The sequence below is a fragment of the Leucoraja erinacea genome, chromosome 1, assembly GCF_028641065.1.
Source record: "Leucoraja erinacea ecotype New England chromosome 1, Leri_hhj_1, whole genome shotgun sequence".
Taxonomy (NCBI): domain Eukaryota; kingdom Metazoa; phylum Chordata; class Chondrichthyes; order Rajiformes; family Rajidae; genus Leucoraja; species Leucoraja erinaceus.
The window spans coordinates 45480331-45502407 of record NC_073377.1 but is presented as its reverse complement, the minus strand read 5'-3'; the positions used below and the strand labels follow the sequence as shown (position 1 = coordinate 45502407).

The 22077-nt window shown below is 42.7% G+C and overlaps 1 protein-coding gene across 2 annotated transcripts in view; it reads right to left on the bottom strand.

Annotated features, from left to right (window-relative positions):
- Positions 1–22077, bottom strand: part of parp8 (poly (ADP-ribose) polymerase family, member 8) — a 404781-nt gene that overhangs the window by 29821 nt on the left and 352883 nt on the right. For both annotated transcript variants that reach the window (XM_055633843.1, XM_055633852.1), the window contains 4 exons: positions 16018–16110; positions 11479–11604; positions 3200–3265; positions 524–591 (listed from right to left, as the gene is read on the bottom strand). In XM_055633843.1, coding sequence (XP_055489818.1) covers positions 524–591; positions 3200–3265; positions 11479–11604; positions 16018–16110 — 353 coding nt within the window. The remainder of the gene's footprint in view (positions 1–523; positions 592–3199; positions 3266–11478; positions 11605–16017; positions 16111–22077) is intronic.

Sequence of the window (22077 nt, the reverse complement as noted above, 5' to 3'; positions counted from 1 at the left end):
TCCTGCGTTTGGATTGTTCGACCTGCTGCCCTCTGGAAGGCGCTATAGGTGCATCAAATCCAGGACAAATAGACTCAGGAATAGTTGTTTTCCGAAAATTATAACTACTCTTAATTCAAATTCACACATGCACTGACTTCACAGCCCAACACCCGGACTTCCATCTGTATATATGTATATAGCACCACAGAATTGTGCACCTACCCACCCCCCCCCCCCCCCCCTTCTCCCTTCTGTTTTTGTTTTTCTGTTTCTTGTTTTTTGTACTAAATTATATGTATGCACTGAGTACGAGCAGCTTTTAATTTCATTGTACATGTATAGTGACAATAAATGGCATATCTATCTATATCTAAAGAAAAACAAGCCTAATGTGTAAACTTGAACAGGTATCACTATGGCAACAAAGGAGAAAATAAAATGAGTGCCAGGACCAAACTGAGGATATGGATTTGAATGAGCCACCAAAATCAATCATGTTCCTACTTTACAATTCCATTGTTCAATATTTTTGTAGAAGTACCATTGTAACAGGGGATGCGCCAGCGGATCCTGCTTGTCCATCTGCTTCTTAATTTCCAAGTATGGTGCCTAGCAAGATAAACAAATTAAGCATTTTCCTCCCCACAACATTTATCTATCACTTTTCAGAAACTGGCAGACTTATTCACGTACAAGGAACTGCGGATGCTGGTTTATATAATAAAAAGACACAAAGCTCAGCGGGTCAGGCAGCATCTCTGGAGAACATAAAATATTGGGTCGGAAACCTTCTTCAGACCAAAGAAGGATCCCAGCCTGAAACATCACCTATCCATGTTCCATAGAGACTTATTCAGATAAGGTGCTCATGTAATGTTTTCTACTTTTAATTAACATTTTACGCTATCTTTTCTTTTCCTATCTATGTTAGCAGCCAGTAATCTTTTTTGGTGACATGTAAAGGTCTTGACAGCTGCAGTGCAGAGAATAACTGGGTCAACATCTGGCATAGTAGTCAACTTATTAGTTCACATATAACTATGATATCTACTTTATTGTATTTAATTTAATCGTCATTTTTATCTGAGAAAAGTTTTAAGGTCTTCTGTAACATTAAAGTCTATGAATTAGGTCTCACCTGCAGAAATATTGAGGTGATAAATCATAAACTAATGTTTCAGGACCAAAATAGTGATGGATAAGGTTGCCTATTAACATACAAAGGCAATGAAACTCAATACATATTCAAATGGGCAATTGATTTGAAGTGATAAGTAGAATATTTTTAGAGGGGATAACAATTAAACATTTTCCATCTGAGATGGAGAAGGGTGTGAAAAGGTGAGAGATGAAAACATCCAAAACACATTTAAACAGTACTGGATGTGTGCTTGAGGACACATGACCCTGCAGGGCTAATGATTTAGACAACGGAATTAAGTGTAACATCTCTAGGTTTGTGGATGACACAAAGCTGGGTGGCAGTGTGAGCTGCGAGGCGGATGCTATGAGGCTGCAGGGTGACTTGGATAGGTTGGGTGCGTGGACAGATGCATCACAGATACAGTATAATGTGGATAAATGTGCGGTTATCACTTTGGTGGCAAGAACAAGAAGGCAGATTATTATCTGAATGGTGTCCGATTAGGAAACGGTGGGGGGGGGGGGGGGGGGGGGGGGGGGGGGGGGGGGGTGCAACAAGACCTGGGTGTGCTTGTACATCAGTCACTGAAAGTAAGCATGCAGGTACAGCAGGCAGTGAAGAAAGTTAATGGCATGTTGGCCTACATAGCGATAGGATTTGAGTATAGGAGCAAGGAGGACCTACTGCAGTTGTACAGGGCCCTGGTGAGACCGCACCTGGAGTTGTTTTGATCTCCTAATTTGAGGAAGGATATTCGTACTATTGAAGGAGTGCAGCGTAGGTTCACCAGGTTAATTCCCGGGATGGCGGGACTGACATATGATGAAAGAATGGATCGACTGGGCTTATACTCACTGGAATTTAGAATGATGAGACGGATCTTATAGAAACTTGCAGGAAAAATGTTCCCCATGTTGGGGGATCCCTGAACAAGCGTTCACAGTTTAAGAATAAGGGATAGGTCATTTAGGACTGAGATGAGGAAAAACTTTTTCAGATTTAGTGAATCTGTGGAATTCTCTGCCACGAAAGGCAGTGGAGGCCAATTCATTGAATGTATTCAAGAGAGTTCGATATAGCTCTTAGGGCTAATGGATTCGAGGGATAAGGGGAGAAAGCAGGAACAGGGTACTGATTCTGGATGATCAGCCGTGATCATATTGAATGGCGCGCTGGCTCAAAGGGCCGAATGTAGCTCAAATACTGTAAAATGTGGACGAAACTGGAGAGATCTCCTCAATCAGTCAGTACACTGTGAGCCAAGAGCTTCCCCAGGGTATATTTTCTATGATTCTGTATATCACAGAGAAACTCACGTGTTAATGCAAGCCAGAATGGTCAACCTCAATAAAAGCAAGTTGTTGAATAATGTACTAAAATGTACACACTTCTGACAAGTGGTTTTATGGAGAATTGTCAGTGATGTTCTCCTTACAGTCAGATTGTCTTGGACTTTCATATCAGCCGAATGCAATGTATGGCCATTGGACTTGACACTGAGTTTATGAGTGGTGCACCAACAACCCAAGCTGAAGGACTGAATGCATTTTATTATTTTATCAATTTTTACTAGGCCTCTTTTTTCTAAATTATTTCAATACATTTGATCTGTTTCGAAATGTCTTTCATTTGACAGCTTTGAGCTATTAAAAGGTCGTAAGGGTATTCGGAGAATGGGTCTGAAGAAGGGTCTCAACCCGAAACGTCACCCATTCCTTCTCTCCAGAGATGCTGCCTGTCCCGCTGAGTTACTCCAACTTTTTGTGTCCGTCTTTGGAGAATAGGGCATGAAGATATGCCACTGAGGCCTAGTTCCACTCACAACTGGTTGTAGCACCAAAGCATTGAGCTCAATTAGAACCACGGAGATATAAGTGGTGAGATCAGGGGGAAGGGGGAATTGAGGATATTATCTTACAACAATTGATAAATGTATTTTTACCTCAGAGGAAGGGATTAATTTGAACGGAAAATGATCGACATTCACTTTCTTATTTACTTGATTTCTTAAAAATGGGGTGATAGTTGTCAGTGAATGCAGTGTAAAGCCTGCTGCCAATCTATGGTCCTTACCTGGGTCATTTCCCTGATGGATGTTATGCTGTCCAGTGCTTTAACTAATCGTTCATAGTCTTTTTTCTTGTGGAATGGGAGGTGGGGGAAGGAAAACACTATTAGAATTTTATAATAAATGCAACCTAATTAAAAATAATTGCAACAAAGCCCACCCCCCAAATAAAGCCATTCAACCAATTCATTTGTCCTCCAAATGAGCACAAATTCTTACCATATTTATTCAACCTGAACCTTTTTAATCTCCACTTTTTTCCACTCCTTTTCAATCCTATCTTGAATGTTGTCATAGTTTCTGCACAAAACATTAACACTGGAAGAGAGTTCCATTGACTTGACTCTGTGGAAATAACTTTCTCTAGATGTTGGGTGTTGTTTTAAGTATTTATATTCAATCTTGCAATTATGGCTCCTTTATTGAAGTGAAAACCGCTAGCCTGTCCCATCTAATGGAAAATTGAAGTCTGTCTTAAAATCTGCACTGTTTCAGTGAGGAAAAACCATTCTATTTTAAGACTGTTTTGTTTTTGCGTTTCATTATGGTGGAGCCTGGTTATTGATCCAAAGCCACTAGTGTGCAACAACCTGTGACAAGTTAGGGTTTCGTGGATCTTCTAATAAAATATTGGGGTTTTTGTCACAAATTAGCCTATTCTTACCTCTACTTCTTCTATTCGTAACTTCTTCCAAAAATGTACAACCCATTAAGGCCTTCTGAATAAATTCTTATTGTGTTATCAATCAATGAGTTTACAGAATGAGTTCTGTAACTAAACAAAGAGCTCTGTAACTAAAGAACTAAAACCTAAGGATTCTATTAACTTTTCCCTGTGACGATTTAACTTCCACACATTTGCGCTCACTACACACACACACACACACACACACACACACACACACACACACACACACACACACACGCACACACACACGCACACACACGCACACACGCACACACACGCACACACGCACGCACACACACACACACACACACACACACACACACACACACTGAGATATGTGTGCCTTGCTACCGGAGGGCTTTCAGGGAGATCTTCGGGGTGGGAGGGGAAGCACGGCAAGAAGGGGAATGAGGAGCATGGTTTCCAAGAGTGTTAGACAAGTTATCAAATGGAAGATAATTTAATGAAGAAACTATCTGATGAAACTCAGAAATCCGGGCTCCCTCGATATGATCCAGCTATTGGGTTAGGCTCACTAAAAAGCTGAAGAAGAACTAAACCATGTTAGTAAAGCCTTGTTCTGTGTGTTAAGTCAATGATAATCACTGGACTTCTATAAATTGGGAAGTTTTGCTACAGAAAATCAAAATAAGTATTTCATTCAGCTTGTCATCACTGCACCTGTGACTTGTACTCCCAACTCACTGTGACTTGTACTCCCAACTCACAGAGGTCTTGCATCTAAATAAGGAAAGTGCAATACCAGCGCACTAAGTACCCAATCATCTTTGATAACATTCATACCATTAAACAGAAAACCATGTGCGACTTAATTGAATTCCAAGGCCAGTTCAATCTCATTGTGCCCAAATGTCAGAAAATCAATGCAATTCAATCGTGAATATATTCAACAACTAGGCATCTATTGCTCTCTGACGTAGGCATTCTAAATCACAAATCTCCAAACAAGGAAAATTTGTATTCCAGTTAAATGGCCAGCACCTAATCCTGAAATTATGGTCTTCATGGATTGTCACCTTGTCGTGGTGGAGAAGCTTGTGTGGTCCTGAGAACGATGCCATCTGGAGCTTTGCTCCTGGTAGGGCCACTCATGGCGATAAGGTCGAGGGGGAGCACACTGACAAAGAGCAATCCAACCAAGACCTCAACGGTTGAACAGGTGGAGGATGATGGCTGACCTTAGTGGAGTGTCACAACGGCTGGGAAGGCGGATGCAGGCTGCAGCAGAAAAGGGTCTCCGGTCATCTTGGACTCCATGTCACTGGATCCTGACCCAGATCTGTCAAGGACCGTGTGGTGGCTGTCTGTGCACCAGTCTCCATACGTTAAACAAAGTCATGCACTGGCATTCTCCAACCCTGGAGACACCCATGGTCAGCCATGACCGAATGGGCCCTAAGAAGCCCTTAAATTATTGGGTCTCCACCAGAGAAAATATTCTCCAGGATCATCTATTTTTTCCTGAATTCCATTGAGTATAATATAATCTTACTTGTCCTCCACCTGAAGGATAACCCTTTTTTCTGTATACTGTCTTCAGCCCATAGTGTCTGAGCTGGTTAATCTATGCTCCACTACATCCAAAGCAAGTATGATGTTCCTCAGCTAAGGTTACGCTAATAATCAGATATAAATGTTGACATTCACTCCTGACTCCAGTTCAGGCTCATAATACTGATTTAAAAATAAAAGATTATCATCTCTGTCATACTTTAGTTTAAAGATACAGTGTGGAAACAGACCCTTCAGTCCACCGAGTCTGCGTTGACCAATGATCACCTTTACACTAGCTCTATCCTGCATACTAGGGATAATTTACAGAAGCAATTAACCTGTAAACCTGCATGTCTTTGGAATGTGGAATGAAACCAGAGTAGCCAGAGAAAACCCATGCAGTCACAGGGAGAATATGTACACTCCTTACAAACAGCACCTGCAGTCAGGATCAAACCTAGGCCTCTGGCGTGAGAGGCAGCAGCTCTACCGCTGCACTACTTACTGTGCTGCCCTTCATATCTGATTTGATTGGTTCTACTAACACTAATAGCACTAGGAACACTAACTAACAGTATCAACTATAAGGCACAGCATGGTACTTGCTTTAGAGTTCACAGTCATTGTTGAAATTATTGCAACAAGAAATGTCCGTCAGGAAACACAGAACATTGAACAGTACAGCAGAGGAACAGGCTTTTAGTTTGTAGATACGGCGCATAGAGTTGCTGCCTTACAGCGCCAAAGACCCGGGTTCGATCGTGGCTATAGGTGTTGTCTGTACCAAGTTTGTATGTTCTTCGCCGTGACTTGTGTGGGTTTTCTCCAGGATCTCTGGTTTCCTCCCACACTCCAATGACGTATATAGGTTGTTAGGTTAATTGGGTTGGTATAATTGTAAATTGTACCTAGTGTGTGTAGGATAATGTGAGTCTGTGTGGATCGCAGGTCGGAGCGGACTTGGTGGGCTGAAGGTTTTATTTGGCGCTGTATATCTAAACTAAAAACTAAACTAAACAGGCTCTTGAGCCCATAGTTTCTATGCTGACCACAATGTCAATTTAAATTGCACATTCACAATATATATATATTTAAAGATACAGCCTGGAAGCAGGCCCATCAGACTGACAGTCGATCAGTCCTGACAGTCGATCACTCATTCACACTATTTCCTTTATCCCAGTTTCTCATCCACTTTCCACACACCAGGGGCATTTAATGTAGGCCAATTAACCTACAAACCCACACGTCTTTGGGAAGTGAGAAGTGGGTGAAAACCAGAGCTCCCGATGAATACCCATGCGGTCACAGGGAGAACGTGCAAACTCGGCACAGGCAGCACACAAGATCAGAATTGACCCTGGGCCTCAAGCACCGTAAGGCAACAGCTGTACCAGTTGCACCTCTTGCTGCCGCATAATACATCATGATGTGTTATGATTAATTGATAGGAAAATCCATTTTATATAACTTTGTATATTTTGTGTATCATAGATTTGCTACTGGAACATTAAATCATCACAATTGACCTAATTTGATCTTGTTATCCCCATAATGGGTTATCATGGATGGTTTCAATTGAGACATGGCCTGACAATGGCATATCAACAAAGTGTCAGGTAATGAACATCTCCAGCGAGCTAGTCTAACCACCAACTTTTGGAATTCTCAAGGCTGTTCCTCGTCTATTGATTAGAAACTCAAAAGGATTAGCCATTTAAATTCTGTGGCTGCAAGACTCCAAGGCCTTTCCACCTTATATACAAGGCACAAATGAGAAATACGATGGCTAAATAAGTTCAGCTCCAACAATTCTGAAGAAGGTCAATCCAGCAGGAAATAGCCGATTGGATTGGCATTCTTTCACCACCATAAACAGTCATTCCCTCCACCACTGGTGCAGAGCGGCTGCTGTGTGTACTATCTATAAGATGCACTGCAATGAGTCATCTGGACACTTCCATTTGCACCTTCCAAATTTATGATGTGGGTTTGTAGGTCAATTGCCCTCTGCAAATTGCTCCTAGTGTGTAGGCAGTCGATATAAAAGATAGGATACCATAGAAATAGTGTGAAAGTGTGATTGGTGTGGATTTGAGGGGCTGAAGAGCCTATTTCCATGTGGTATATTTCAATTAAATCTTTACGTGGATGTTGCCAGGACCAGAGGGTCTGAGCTATATGCAGAGGCTGAGTAAGGCTGGGACTCCACTCCTTGGAGGGCAGGAGGATGAGAGGTGATCTTCTAGAGGTGCATATGATCATGAGAGGAATAGATCTGGTAGATGCACAGTCTCTTGCCCAGAGTAGGTGAATTGAGGACCAGAGGACATAGGGTTAAGGTGAAGGGAAAGAGATTTAATAGGAATCTGAGGAATAACTTTTTCACACAAAGGGTGGTGGAAGTATGTAACAAACTGCCAGAGGAGGTGGTTGAGGCAGGGACTAACTATCCCAACATTTAAGAAGCAGTTAGACGGGTACATGGATAGGACGGGTATGGAGGAATATTGAGCCAATGCTGGCAGGTGGAACAAGTGTAGCTGGGACATATTGGGACATATTGACTGATGTGAGCAAGTTGGGCCGAAGGGCCTGTTTCCACGCTGTATCACTCTATGACTTTATGACTTGAATCTCTACCCCCAAGAAGAACAAGAGCAGCAAGTGCATGGGAACAGCGCATCGCACAACATCTCAAACAATGGCGAGATGAAGTACAGAATGGAGATAGAGAGCTTTGTATCAAGGTAGCAAGAAAAAAACTTATTTCCTCAATGTCAACAAGATGAAGGTGCAAGCATTTAGGAAATGAGGTAATGTACATGCTTCAGTCAATATCAATGGCGTGGAGATGATTGAGAGATTCAAGTTCCTGGGCATAAACATCACCGATAATTTAACCTCACCTAATCACATGGATTCTAGGGGCAAGGAAGCACACCAATGCCTCTACTTCTTCAGAAAATTAAGGATAAAGTCCCCCAAGGTAGGCTGATTCAGAAGATTTCAATGCACAAGATTAACAGTGAATTGGTTGTATGGATTTAAAACTTTCTTACTGATATGTCAGATGGTTGAGGTGGAAAGACATATATATATAAATGACTGGGACGTAAATGTAAAATGGTTCATTAGTAAGTTTGCAGATGACGCTAAGATTGCCAGGGTAGCAGACTATGAGGAAGGTTGTCAAAGTATGCAACGGGATATGGTGGCCGATTAGGAAAGGGGGAGATGCAACGAGACCTGGGTGTCGTGGTACACCAGTCATTAAAAGTAGGCATGCAGGTGCAGCAGGCAGTGAAGAAGGCGAATGGTATGTTAGCATTCATAGCAAAAGGATTTGAGTATAAGAGCAGGGAGGTTCTACTGCAGTTGTACAGGGTCTTGGTGAGACCACACTTGGAGTATTGTGTACAGTATTGGTCTCCTAATCTGAGGAAAGACATTCTTGCCATAGAGGGAGTACAGAGAAGGTTCACCAGACTGATTCCTGGGATGTCAGGACTTTCATATGAAGAAAGACTGGATAGACTCAGTTTGTACTCGCTAGAATTTAGAAGATTGAGGGGGGATCTTATAGAAACTTACAAAATTCTTAAGGGGTTGGACAGGCTAGATGCAGGAAGATTGTTCCCGATGTTGGGGAAGTCCAGAACAAGGAGTCATAGTTTAAGGATAAGGGGGAAATCTTTTAGGACCGAGATGAGGAAAACTTTTTTCACACAGAGAGTGGTGAATCTCTGGAATTCTCTGCCGCAGAAGGTAGTTGAGGCCAGTTCATTGGCTATATTTAAGAGGGAGTTAGATGTGGCCCTTGTGGCTAAAGGGATCAGGGGGTATGGAGAGAAGGCAGGAACAGGATACTGAGTTGGATGATCAGCCATGATCATATTGAATGGCAGTGCAGGCTCGAAGGGCCGAATGGCCTACTCCTGCACCTATTTCATATGTTTCTATGTTTCTATATACATCAGCTACAGAAATGGTGGAGAAATGACAGATGAAGTTTAATCTGAGCAAGTGTGAGATGTTGCACTTTGAGAGATCTAATGTAAGAGGAACATATACAATCAATAGCATGGCCCTTCATAGCATTGATGCACAGAGGGATCTTGGGGCTTTATAGAACTTTGGTTAGACCGCATTTGGAATATTGCATGCAGTTTATGTCACCCCATTACAGGAAGGATGTGGAGGCTTTGTAAAGGGTGCAGAAGAGGTTTACCAGAATTATATCTGGATTAGGGAGTATTAGGTACAGGTAGAGGTTCAAATGACAGATTGTTTGTTATGGAACGCCAGAGGTTGTGGGGAGACCTGATGGAATTATATAAAATTATGAGAGGCATAGATAGTCTGAATCATTTTCACAGAATGAACAAAATCAAATATTAGAAGGCATATTCTTAAGGTAAGAGGGGCAAAGTTTAAAGGAAATGGGCAGGGTACGTTTTTTTTCATGGAGAATTGGATTGGATTGGATTCAATTTATTGTCATTGCACTTTTCAGTGCAACAAAATGGTTTAGCCTGCAGTCATAACATAGAATAAATAACAAACACTCAACACAGTTTAAAGTCCCAAAGTCATTGTCTCTTCCCTCCTTGCTTTCCCTCTGCGCTGAGGCAATCCAAGCCTCCGATGTTGTGACACCGCCGGGTGATGGTGAGCAAGTCCCGCAGCTGAATCCGAGCTCCGCAAACGGGCCGGTTCAAACTCCGCGGCCCGGGGCGGTCGAAGCTGCCGAAGCTGCCGCCCTCCAGTCCAGCGGACGCAGCTGTAGTTGCGGGAGCTCCGGAAAAACAGGTCACCACCTGTGACCTGCGAGCTCCCGATGATGTCGTCCACTGGCCAGCGGCCGAGCCTCCGAGGCTCCAAAGTTGGGTCGGAAGTTGGGTCGCACCGCAACCACAGCCCCGAAGTCGGCCAGCCTCGCGTTGGTAAGTCCTGGCTCTGCCTCCGCAGCCTCGAGGTCGGTCGCAGTTGGAGGCCGCCAGCTCCGCAATAGGCCTCAGCGCAGACGGACACGGAGACGGGGGATACGGCAGGAAAGGTCGCATCCCCCCCCGAAGGAAGAGTCAAAAAACATACCACACCCACCCCCCCACACATACACAACTAAATAAACCGAAATAAACTGCAACAACGGGACAAAAGAAAACAAAAAACAGAAAAGACAAACGGACGGCAGGCGAGCCGCAGCTGCAAGGCAGCGCCGCCACTTCCGGACGTGAATGGTGAGTGCCGAGAATGCACTGCCAGGGATGGTGGTTGAGGCAGATATACGATTGTGGCATTTAAGTGAGTTTTGGATAGGCATATGGATATGCAGGGGATTGAGGGATATGGGTTATGTGCAGGCAGATAAGATATGGTCTTGGTATCATGTTCGGCACAGACATTGTGGAGCAAAGAGCATCTTCTTGTACTATGTTCTATCCATAAAATTTCACTTGTTTCCAACAACTTTTAAATATTTCCGTAGATGTATCATAGATAGCACCTATTAGGGATCCATCATGAGAAGATATAAAAGCTTGAAAATGTGTACCACCAGCATCTGCCCTGCTGTTGTGAGACTACTGACTGCCTTTCATAAGCTAACGGCATAGTCCATATCTCCTAACCCACCTCATTGCCACTTTTGTACTTTGTCTTTTTTTAATCAGCTTTCTCTGCAGCTGTAGCATTGTAATGTTACGGTACTATATTCTGGCCCTATATACTAGCACTATATATTGCACACTGGTTTGAAATTACCAGATTTGCACTACCTGTTGTACTTGTGAATGGTTTACCATTGTGTATGGTAAAACCTGTCTGCATAACATGTAAATCAAATGTTTTTCACTGTATCTTAGTACACATGTTGATAATAAACCAATAAACAATAGCAGCCTGATCTGGAAATGTATCATCACCCTTCATTGTGGCTATGTCTAAATCCTAGAACTCCCTCCCTAGCAGCAGCATGAGAGGAACTTTCAGTTTATCTTTGTGGCCATCTAAAATTCTTCATCCCAAATATTTTATATGTTAATATCTTGATGCTTAATTAACAAGAACATAAAATACCCTTGGGTTAAATGCCAAGCTCCGATGATCAAGAGGGTCCATCACAGATGGATATGGCTCAAAAATGACCACTTTTCTTGGAGACTCCAAAGCAGATCGGCACATGGACACCAATAAATCCACCACCTGCAGTGAAAGAAGAAAATCAATTGGAAGTTTGTGGAATTCAAAACTGCATCCCACATATATCCGTAGGGCCCAGATTTCTGATTTATGCTGCAATCAGAAGCACTATTGTCTATAATCACAAAGATCCCTTGCCTAATCAATTTGGAGACTAATGTGATTAATGCCAATTTGGGTCAGTGGACAATAATTTTGTTCTACATTAGATAACTAGTTTCAGCAACCTGTTTCCAGACTATGTTGCAGAATGCAGCAAGATACATTTGTCCATAATGATGTAATGTGGTATGTGGCAGAATTAGATGCCCACAATCGAACATCTTCCAATCAAGGTGAGTAAAAGCAGTCTTGGTCACATTTATCTCGATATTGTATTCATAGTCCTACATCCATATAGCACAAAAACAGGTCTTTTAACCCACTTTGTCAATGCTGACCAAATTGGAAAACTTGGCTAGTTCCATTTGCCTTAATTCCGCCATAGCCCTCTAAACATTTCAAATCCATATATCTGTCCAAATATCTTTTAAAAGTCAGAATTGCTTCTGTAGCTTCCAACGGCTGCTCATTCCAGATATGGACTACCCTTTGAGGTCAATCTTAACTCTCTCCTCTCTCACCTTTCACCACTGCCCTCTAGTTTTAGAATCCTCTACCTTGGGGAAAAAAAACTATTGTGGTGGCTCTATGACCATTTAGTTTATCCATGCCTGCCATGATCTTCTACCTCAATAAAGTCACCTCTCAGCCTCCTACAAAGAAAAAAAGTCCCAGTCTATCCAACCTCTAACTATAATTCATGCTCAGGTAAGATTCTTTTGCACCCTTTCCATCTTAATGACATCCTTCTATAGCTGAGTGACCAAAAGTGCATACTGTTCTCTCATCATCCAAGCTTCCTTGTTTCCAGCTGCCTTGCCCTTCATTCCAACAGCAACAGGCATACCATGAACTTTCACTATCACCCTTTTATAATCATCCCACTGTCCGAACGTTCTTTGCCCGTAAACATCCTACTCATCAACTTTTGCAAGTTCCTGTTTAATACCAACTAAGTTGGCCTTGCCCCAATTCAGAACTATATTTTAAGGGCCCACCCTATCCTGATCCATATTTTAAAGCTGATAGAGCTATGGTTACTGGTCCCAAAAGGCTCACCTACCAACACCTCAGTCACTTGTCCTTCCCAATTTCCCTAGGGGTTGGTTGCTTTGCCTCTACCTGATATTAATGCCATGATGTTCTCCTTAATCCGTAAAGCGACTCCCTCCTTCCACTTTTACCCCCACCTCTATCTCGCCTGCAGCATTGTACCCTGGAACATTAAGCCACCAGTCCTGCCCTCTCCCTTAGCCAGGTTTTCATAACAGCTATAATGTCCCAGTCACGTGTACCTATCCATGCAGAGTTTATCTGCCCTACTTGTCAGGCATCTCGCATTGAAGTAAATGTAATTTAATCCACCTGTCCTTCCTCACTCCCTGCATGCTCCTGCCTACCCTGTTGACTGAACTTACTTTCATTGCCTTCTGTACAGACTTCCAGCCTCTCACCTGGCTCACTCCTGCTTCGGCATGAAGGGAGGGGCCTCCAAGCCAATGTTCCCCATTTATGGGGGAGTCCAGAACTAGGGGTCACAGTTTGAGAATAAGGGGTAGGGCATTTAGGACTGAGATGAGGAAAACCTTTTTCACCCAGAGAGTTGTGAAGCTGTGGAATTCTCTGCCACAGAAGGCAGTGGAGGCCAATTCACTGGATGTTTTCAAGAGAGAGTTAATTTAGCTCTGAGGGCTAATGGAATCAAGGGATACGGGGAAAAAGCTGGAACGTGCTACTGATTTTGGATGATCAGCCATGATCATAATGAATGGTGGTGCTGGCTCAAAGGACCGAATGGCCTACTCTTGCACCTATTTTTTATGTTTCTAAGCCGGCCCCTGCTTGTCCCCTGGAGACCTGAGAGGAGAGAGCCGGCGATGACGGTCCTGAGGAGCAAGGCCGATAGAAAACTTATTTTCTGCGCCTTCAGGGTCGGCTGCGGGAGGCACCCCCAGAGCACAAAGGTGGACGGACGGACAGGTGTGGAGAGAGACATCAGTTCGGTGGATGAGCACAATGGCTAAAGGGCCTGCAGCAGCCTGGGCTTTCCTGGATCTGGATCCACCTCATAAGATCTAGAGCGCTGACTGGACTTTGGAATGGCACCAAAATCTGGTGCCCCTTAAGTGCAGCCTCAGTGGACTAATTTTGTACACTATGACACTTGGGGAATGCGTTTAGGTATGGCAATAATTTACTGAACTATGTAAAATCGAATTTCACTGTGCGTTTGCACATGTCACAGTAAGTACCCTTGACCATTGACAGAAAGTATTGTTTGTAAATGCAACACAGTTAGGCTAAGATTTGGTCCAAGCACATTCACTTTCTAGACAATAAATGGACCAGGTCATGCTGATGCAAAGACCCCCAAATGGGGTTGAGAGGGAAAGATAGATCAGCCATGATTGAATGGCGGAGGAGACTTGATAGCTAAATTCTGCTCTTATAACTTATGTTCTTATGGAAAGACGTAATGAACCAGAGAACTGGATATGCTCCACATTATGCTCCTTGGTTTTACACCAACCACAACGGGTGGCAGATCTAGTGTAGCTCCATTCATTGGAATGGGTTGCAGATATTCATTTAATAGGTAGATGAAAGATTTTTACTTTTATTTTTACAAAAGCTAATATTTTAAATTAATTGATAACCATTAAAGTTTTAACTTGACTCATTATTTTATCTTTTATTAATACATTTTTATTCTAAAATATGTTTCCAACATAAGCTGCTAAAGTAATTACAACAAGTAATCCTCCGTCAGTTTTGCCACCTCCAACGTGACCCCACCACTCGCCACATCTTCCCATCTCCCCCCATATCTGCCTTCCGCAAAGACCGCTCCCTCCATAACTCTCATGTCAATTCTTCCCTTCCCTCCCGTACCACCCCCTCCCCGGGCACTTTCCCTTGCAACCGCAAGAGATGCAACACTTGTCCCTTTACCTCCCCCCTCTACTCCATTCAAGGACCCAAGCAGTCATTCCAGGTGCGACAGAGGTTTACCTGCATCTCCTCCAACCTCATCTATTGCATCCGCTGCTCTAGATGTCAGCAGATCTATATCGGTGAGACCAAGCGGAGGTTGGGCGATCGTTTCTCCGAACACCTCCGCTCGGTCCGCAATAACCAACCTGACCTCCCGGTGGCTCAGCACTTCAACTCCCCCTCCCACTCCATATCCGACCTCTCTGTCCTGGGTCTCCTCCATGGCCAGAGCCAGCAACACGGGAAATTGGAGGAACAGCACCTCATATTCCGCTTGGGGAGTCTGCATCCTAGGGGCATGAACATTGAATTCTCCCAATTTTGTTAGTCCTTGCTGTCTCCTCCCATTCCTCAACCCTCCTGCTGTCTCCTCCCATCCCCCAGCCTTCGGGCTCCTCTTCCTTTTTCCTTTCTTCTCCCCGCCCCCCCACCCCCGATCAGTCTGAAGAAGGGTTTTGGCCCGAAACGTTGCCTATTTCCTTCACTCCATAGATGCTGCTGCACTCGCTGAGTTTCTCCAGCTTTTTGTGTACCATAAGCTGCTAAAGGACAGCTAGAGATATCTGGAGCTTCTGGACTAGTCATCGCTTGCAACCTGCTTCACCTCAAGGAATGAATATCATAGCAACACCAGCTGTGTGTCGGGAGGCATAGGGCTGGAAAAGTTAAGTGTGCTCACAGGAACCATAATTGATTGCTATAGAAGCAGAAGGCAGTTGAAGTTCCTTAGCTGTTGGCCCTGTTAAAACCAACTAACACCTTTGAACACAAGAGTATTAAAGTCTGCACATCTAAGTTCCCTTGTGGGCAGCTTACTTAGTAATGAAACCATTATAAATGGCTAATTAATGTGCTTTTGAGAGGCTGGTTCTAATTCACCAGAATACCATAAGGAATTTTACATTTAAAACATAAACCTGGTACCTCAATGTCCAGACAAAATTCACAAACTTTTGGCTTCTGGCTTTGTTATAAGTAATCTGGATTCTATGTGTGAAGGGAGAGTACCCGAGTGTACTGTGCCACCCAATCCTTCATTTCAACCTGCCTTTTGTAACTATCAATAGACAATAGGTGCAGGAGTAAGCCATTTGGCCCTTCGATTCAGCACCGCCATTCAATGTGATCATGGCTGATCATCCCCAATCAGTACCCCGTTCCTGCCTTCTCCCCATATCCCCTGACTCCCCTATTTTTAAGAGCCCTATCTAGCTCTCTCTTGAAAGCATCCAGAGAACCGGCCCCCACCGCTCTCTGAGGCAGAGAGTTCCACATAATTGTCAAATAATGTAAATGGTGAATTCGGTGAAAGGAGCATACCTGGGCTCCTGTTGCTATTTCATCTGCAGCTTCATTCATTACTCCCAAAGTCTGGAAGGCAAAAACGCACAGCTCCCGTTCACAAACTGTGGGCTGTAATACAGAAAACAAAGCATGGTTAATTCAGAAAGCAGATATGTATATATTATAAACTACATAAATACATCAACAGTAAATGAGTAAGATCCTAATCCATCATTTTACTCGATTTCAGTTGCACATTTTAGGTGAGCTCCCCCTCCCCTCCCCCATTCATCATCAACAACACCACAGTCACATCTGTGGAGTCATTTAAGTTCCTTAGAACCATCAACTCCAGGGACTTTAAACGGGAGGCCACCATCGACTCCACAGCCAAAAAGGCCCAGCAGAGGATGTACTTCCTGTGGCAGCTGATAAAACACAATCTGCCACAGGCAATGATGGTCCAGTTTTATACTGTCCTCACCTTCTCCATCATTAGCTCAGCCACCAAGCATGACATCCGGAGATCAGCTGAGAAGGTTGTTAGCTGCAACCTACCCCCCATCGGCGAACTGTACACTGTAAGATCATCTCAGATCCCTCTCATCCTGGCCACAAACTCTTTGAAATACTTCCCTCTGGAAGGCGACTCCAGACTGTCAAAGTCGCGACAGCCGGACATAAAAACAGCTTTTTTCTACGAGCAGTAGCTCTACTCAACAGCCAAAAGTCTGTAGCCTCCTTTTGCTCAGGTATGTTATTTCATTCTTCACATGTTTAAATTATAATGCTTTATTCATGATTGTCTACTGTATATCACGTTGTTATTTATGAACAAAGCACCAAGGCAAATTCCTTGTACGTATACATATTTGGCTAATAAAATGTATTAAATTAAATTAAATTCAATTAAATATATGTTTTCGAAAGTTTATTAAACTGATACATTTCTACTAGGCCCTCTTTATGGGATGGCAGAGCTACTTGTAGGCCAGTCCTTATAAGTTAGTGAGTGATGATTTTAATTCTGCAGTTTTTTTTACTCATTTTAACTCCATATAGTCTATTCCAATGAACGATCCACAAAGTACAGAAGAAACAAAAGAAGAAAATTGAGCTTATCAATAAACACTGCTATACTGCCGTCTGCTGGTCACTAACACAATGGCATTGGTCAAGGACTTTTCAGAATCTGTTGAACAAAGCATAGAAAGTGAAATATAAGAGGGAGGAGTGAGAAAAGTACAAAAATAACTTTTAAAACTGGGAAAGGTAAATTGCTATCAATTTTTTTCATGAGAAGATATTGATGAAGCTTAAACTGTATTGATAAGTGTCATTAACCTGAAATTTTAACTCTTTCTCTTTGTTGCTCCCTGATAGGTTTTATATTTTGTGCAATTTCTATTTATATTCAGTTTCAGTTCTTCTAGTGATTATATCACTGGGTTAGCAATAAACTTAACATGACATTTAAAATCCCACCATTGCAACATTAGAATTACAAAAAACAATTAACAATGCAAATTATTTTTTGAATGGAAGCTGGGATAATTATTTGAATTAATGCAGAAATCTTGCTGGCCTATTAAAGTCATCTAGGGAATGACTGACCTTATCTGGTCTGGTGTATACGTGACTCCAGTCTCACAGCAACACGGTTAATTCTGAGCTGCCCAGTCAATCATGAAGAATATGTAAATTCAAGATTCAAGATTCAAGAGAGTTTATTGTCATGTGTCCCTGATAGGACAATGAAATTCTTGCTTTGCTTCAGCACAACAGAACATAGTAGGCATGGCTACAGAACAGATCAGTGTGTCCATATACCATTATATTAAATACATACACACATGAATAAATAAACTGATAAAGTGCAAATAACAGATAATGGGCTATTAATGTTCAGAATTTTGTACGAGCCAAGTTTAATAGCCTGATGGCTGTGGGGAAGTAGCTATTCCTGAACCTGGCTGTTGCAGTCTTCAGGCTCCTGTACCTCCCATCTGAAGGTAGCAGGGAGATGAGTGTGTGGCCAGGATGGTGTGGGTCCTTGATGATACTGCCTGCCTTTTTGAGGCAGCGACTGATGATGTTGAATATATTCAACAACATCAAAGAAAATAAACACAGTGCTGGAGTAACTCAGCGGGTCAGGCAGTATCTCTGGAGAAAAACAATAGGCAACGTTTCAGACTGAAGAAGGGATCTGACCCAAAATGTCACCTATTATTTTTCTCCAGAGATGCTGCCTGACCTACTGAGTTACTCCAGCATTTTGTGTCTATCTTTGGTATAAACCAGCATCTGCTGTTCCTCCAGACACATCCAAATAATATAACTTTGCTGCAGAGGTTAATGAACTGTTACCACTAATGGGAAATCTATAATGATTCCTAATACCAAGGCAAGGTCAATTAAGAAACTTTCCATTTAAAGCATATGGAATTCAGCATGGAATTGCATGACATTTATTTACTTCTTATCATCAGTCTGATGATCGGATTGTGCGTAGAAAAAGGCTCGTCTACTTCAGTTTTGCTGCCTTATTACTGAAAATGGATGGTGGTACATCCAAATCAGTCTAATAATCTGAGAGTTTTTGTAAATTAAGTCAAATAAATTTATACATAAACCTTTTCAAAACTAGTTCAACACTCACAGAACTGCTTGGCTGAATCCCTCAAATCAGCTGCATTCATGAAAACCCCCGAGTATTCACTGCAATACCATGCATGCCCAGCAGGTGGCAGCACCAACTAAAGGGTAACAATAATTCAGCAACAAATAACATTTTAAGATATAAAGTATTTATTCATAGTTGTGAGAAACATAGAAAATATGTGCAGGAGGAGGCCATTCGGCCCTTCGAGCCAGCACCGCCATTCATTGTGATCATGGCTGATCGTTCCCTATCAATGACCCGTGCCTGCCTTCTCCCCATATCCCTTGACTCCACTAGCACCTAGAGCTCTATCTAACGCTCTCTTAAATCTATCCAGTGACTTGGCCTCCACTGGCCTCTGTGGCAGGGAGTTCCATAAATTCACAAATCTCTGGGTGAAAATGTTTTTTCTCACCTCAGTCTTAATCTTCTCCAATAAAGTTTTTTCCCTGCTAAAATAATTAAATACAATGGATCCAAGGGCATTTGTGACATATGTATGGTTTGGTTGTATTCATGTATAGTATTATCTGATATGATTGGACAGTACACAAACAAAAGCTTTGCATTGTATCTCGGTACATGTGACGATAATACACTAATACAATACCATTACAATGATGTGGCCCTTCTAGAATGTAGCGTCTGACAAGGTTCAGCACGTCAGATTACCCAACCATGATAATTTCTGCTCACTTCTGCAGCCTGACAACAGCAAAAGATTGCTTAACATTTGCCTTATTCTTTACTCCTGTTCACTTTGCCTCACTTCTGCTGGTCAGGCTTTGAGAAGTCCAAAACCTTCCACAATGAAGGTTTACCTTTTATTCTTTATGATGCTTCTTAAACCCAACACTTTTGATCAGACTTGCAGTTGTCCATTTCAAAAAATATTATTTTTGATTCAGTTTTCTTTTATCATGTGCCTGTTAAGCATCTTTCAAACTTGTGTTGTTACTTCCAGAACAAGGGGTCACAGTTTAAGGGTAAGGGGGAAGTATTTTAGGACAGAGATGAGAAAATCATTTTTTACACATAGAGTGGTGAATCTGTGGAATTCTCTGCCACAGAAGGTAGTTGAGGCCAGTTCATTGGCTATATTTAAGAGGGAGTTAGATGTGGCCCTTGTGGCTAAAGGGATCAGGGGGTATGGAGAGAAGGCAGATACAGGATACGGAGTTGGATGATCAGCCATGATCATATTGAATTGCGGTGCAGGCTCGAAGGATACTGAGTTGGATGATCAGCCATGATCATATTGAATTGCGGTGCAGGCTCGAAGGGCCGAATGGCCTACTCCTGCACCTATTTTTTGTATGTTTCTATGTTTACTTCAGATATTTTACTTTGAAATTATTACTGATTTCGATAGTATATTGCAATATTTCTCAGGTTAACTTAATGTGGTGGGACTCATCTCCGGGGGGGACGAGTACGCCTACCGGGATGAGGCGGAGCAGCTGACAGTGTGGTGTGGAGAAAATAACCTGCTCCTCAACACCTTAAATACAAAGGAAATAATAATAGACTTCAGGAAGAATAAAACGGACATGGTACCATTAATTATCAGAGGGGACTGTGTGGAGAGGGTGGCGGATTTCCGCTTCCTGGGAATCCATATTGAGGAGGACCTGACGTGGAGTGTGAACACCTCTGCGCTGCTGAAAAAGGTCCAGCAGAGACTGCACTTCCTTAGGGTGCTCAGGAAGAATAACATCACTCAGAGACTGCTGCTGTCCTTTTATCGGTGCTCCATTGAGAGCATCCTAACATACTGTGTATGCGTATGGTACACCAGCTGCACAGCGGCTCAGAGGAAAGCGCTCCAGAGGGCCATTGACAACACCCAGAGGATTGTCGGCTGCCCTCTCCTTACCTTGGAGGACCTACACAGTTCCCGCTGCATCAAAAAATCCCAGAGTATTATAAAGGACATTTCCCACCCCGGACACTCCCTGTTTGAACTGTTGCCGTCAGGCAGACGGTACAGATCTACAAGGACAAGGACAAACAGACTTAAAAACAGTTTTTACCCCACTGCTATAAAGGCACTAAATGTAGCTGCCAAGGAACGCAGGGGCGATACAGACTAAGGGACTGTGGTACACTGTGAAATCGACAGAAGGATGTAGGGTTGGGTGTTTATGCGTGCTATTTTCATGATATTTATTTTAGCTGTTTATCTTTTTTAAATATTTTACCTTGTATGTATCGTTAGCTTTTAGAAATGTTTGAATGGTGCACTGACTGGCTGACATTTTTTTAATTTTGTTGTACATGGTTCATGTTACAATGACAATAAAGAAACTATTCTATATTCTATTCTAATGTCATTAATCACAATACACAAATAAAAAATATTTTATCTACTTGTGACCTTTATAAAATGCTAATGCCAACAACTAAGTTGTTATACTTTCCAACAATGAAACACACAATTATGTAATATGAATTATTAGTTTCAGTAGAAAACTCATGTTTTCACTTGTTTATTTATTTGTTATAAATCTAAAAATCTTTGGTATATTTTATAATACAAACTAGTTGGAGAAAAACTGTGTGAATTGGCAGAAAAGGGCAGCATTGTGGCGCAGCAAGGTGGCACGGCGACGCAGCAGGTACAGTTGCTGCCTTACAGCGTCAGAGACCCAGGTTCAATCTGACTATGAGTGCTGTCTGTACACAGGTTTGTCAGTTTTTTGTACGTTAGTGTGCGGGTATCACAGGTCCCCGTATGGACCGAAGGGACTGGATAAAAGCCAAGGAAAAAAAGAGTGAAGTGAAAGTCGGCTGCTCCAGTTTTCTGTCATTTGGACCCCTGGACATTCCAAAGAGCCATACATTACATACAAATAGACCCCAGACACAACAATAATTACATTTAACATAAACATCCACAGCTGTGTTTGTCATCTCTTTGGTCAAGAGTTGTGGCGAAATTGTCCCGCCCTACGCCGGGTGTGCGAGGTCGCACACCGGGATGGTGTTAGTGCGTCGCAGAGCGCGGCCATTATCACAGGTCAGGAGTGCAACTCGGGCGGGAGAATGGTGGAGCCCCGTCTCGCTCCAAGGGCCTGCCGTTTCCGTGCTCCGTCTCTAAACAGCAAAGCAGCAGCAGCAGCAGCAGCAGCAAAAAGCCAGCGCTCCTCCATCGCTCCACCCGCTCCGGACTCGGCCAAAAAGAGTGAAGTGGCTTCTTCCCGTTGGAAGTCATTCACTGAACAAGAAAGGTCGGGTTCATTTGTTTCCCCCCCCCCTCATTCCTTAAAAAACACAGCAAAAAAATGGGCTAGAGGATGATGACTGCTTTTTTTTGTTATGCAGCAAGTGGTGTGGATCTGGACTGCACTAATGGAAGCTGGAAGACCTGGTTGAATACTTAAAATAAAGTTGGTTAATTTGTTAGTTTGTTTACTTTATTGTCACGTGTA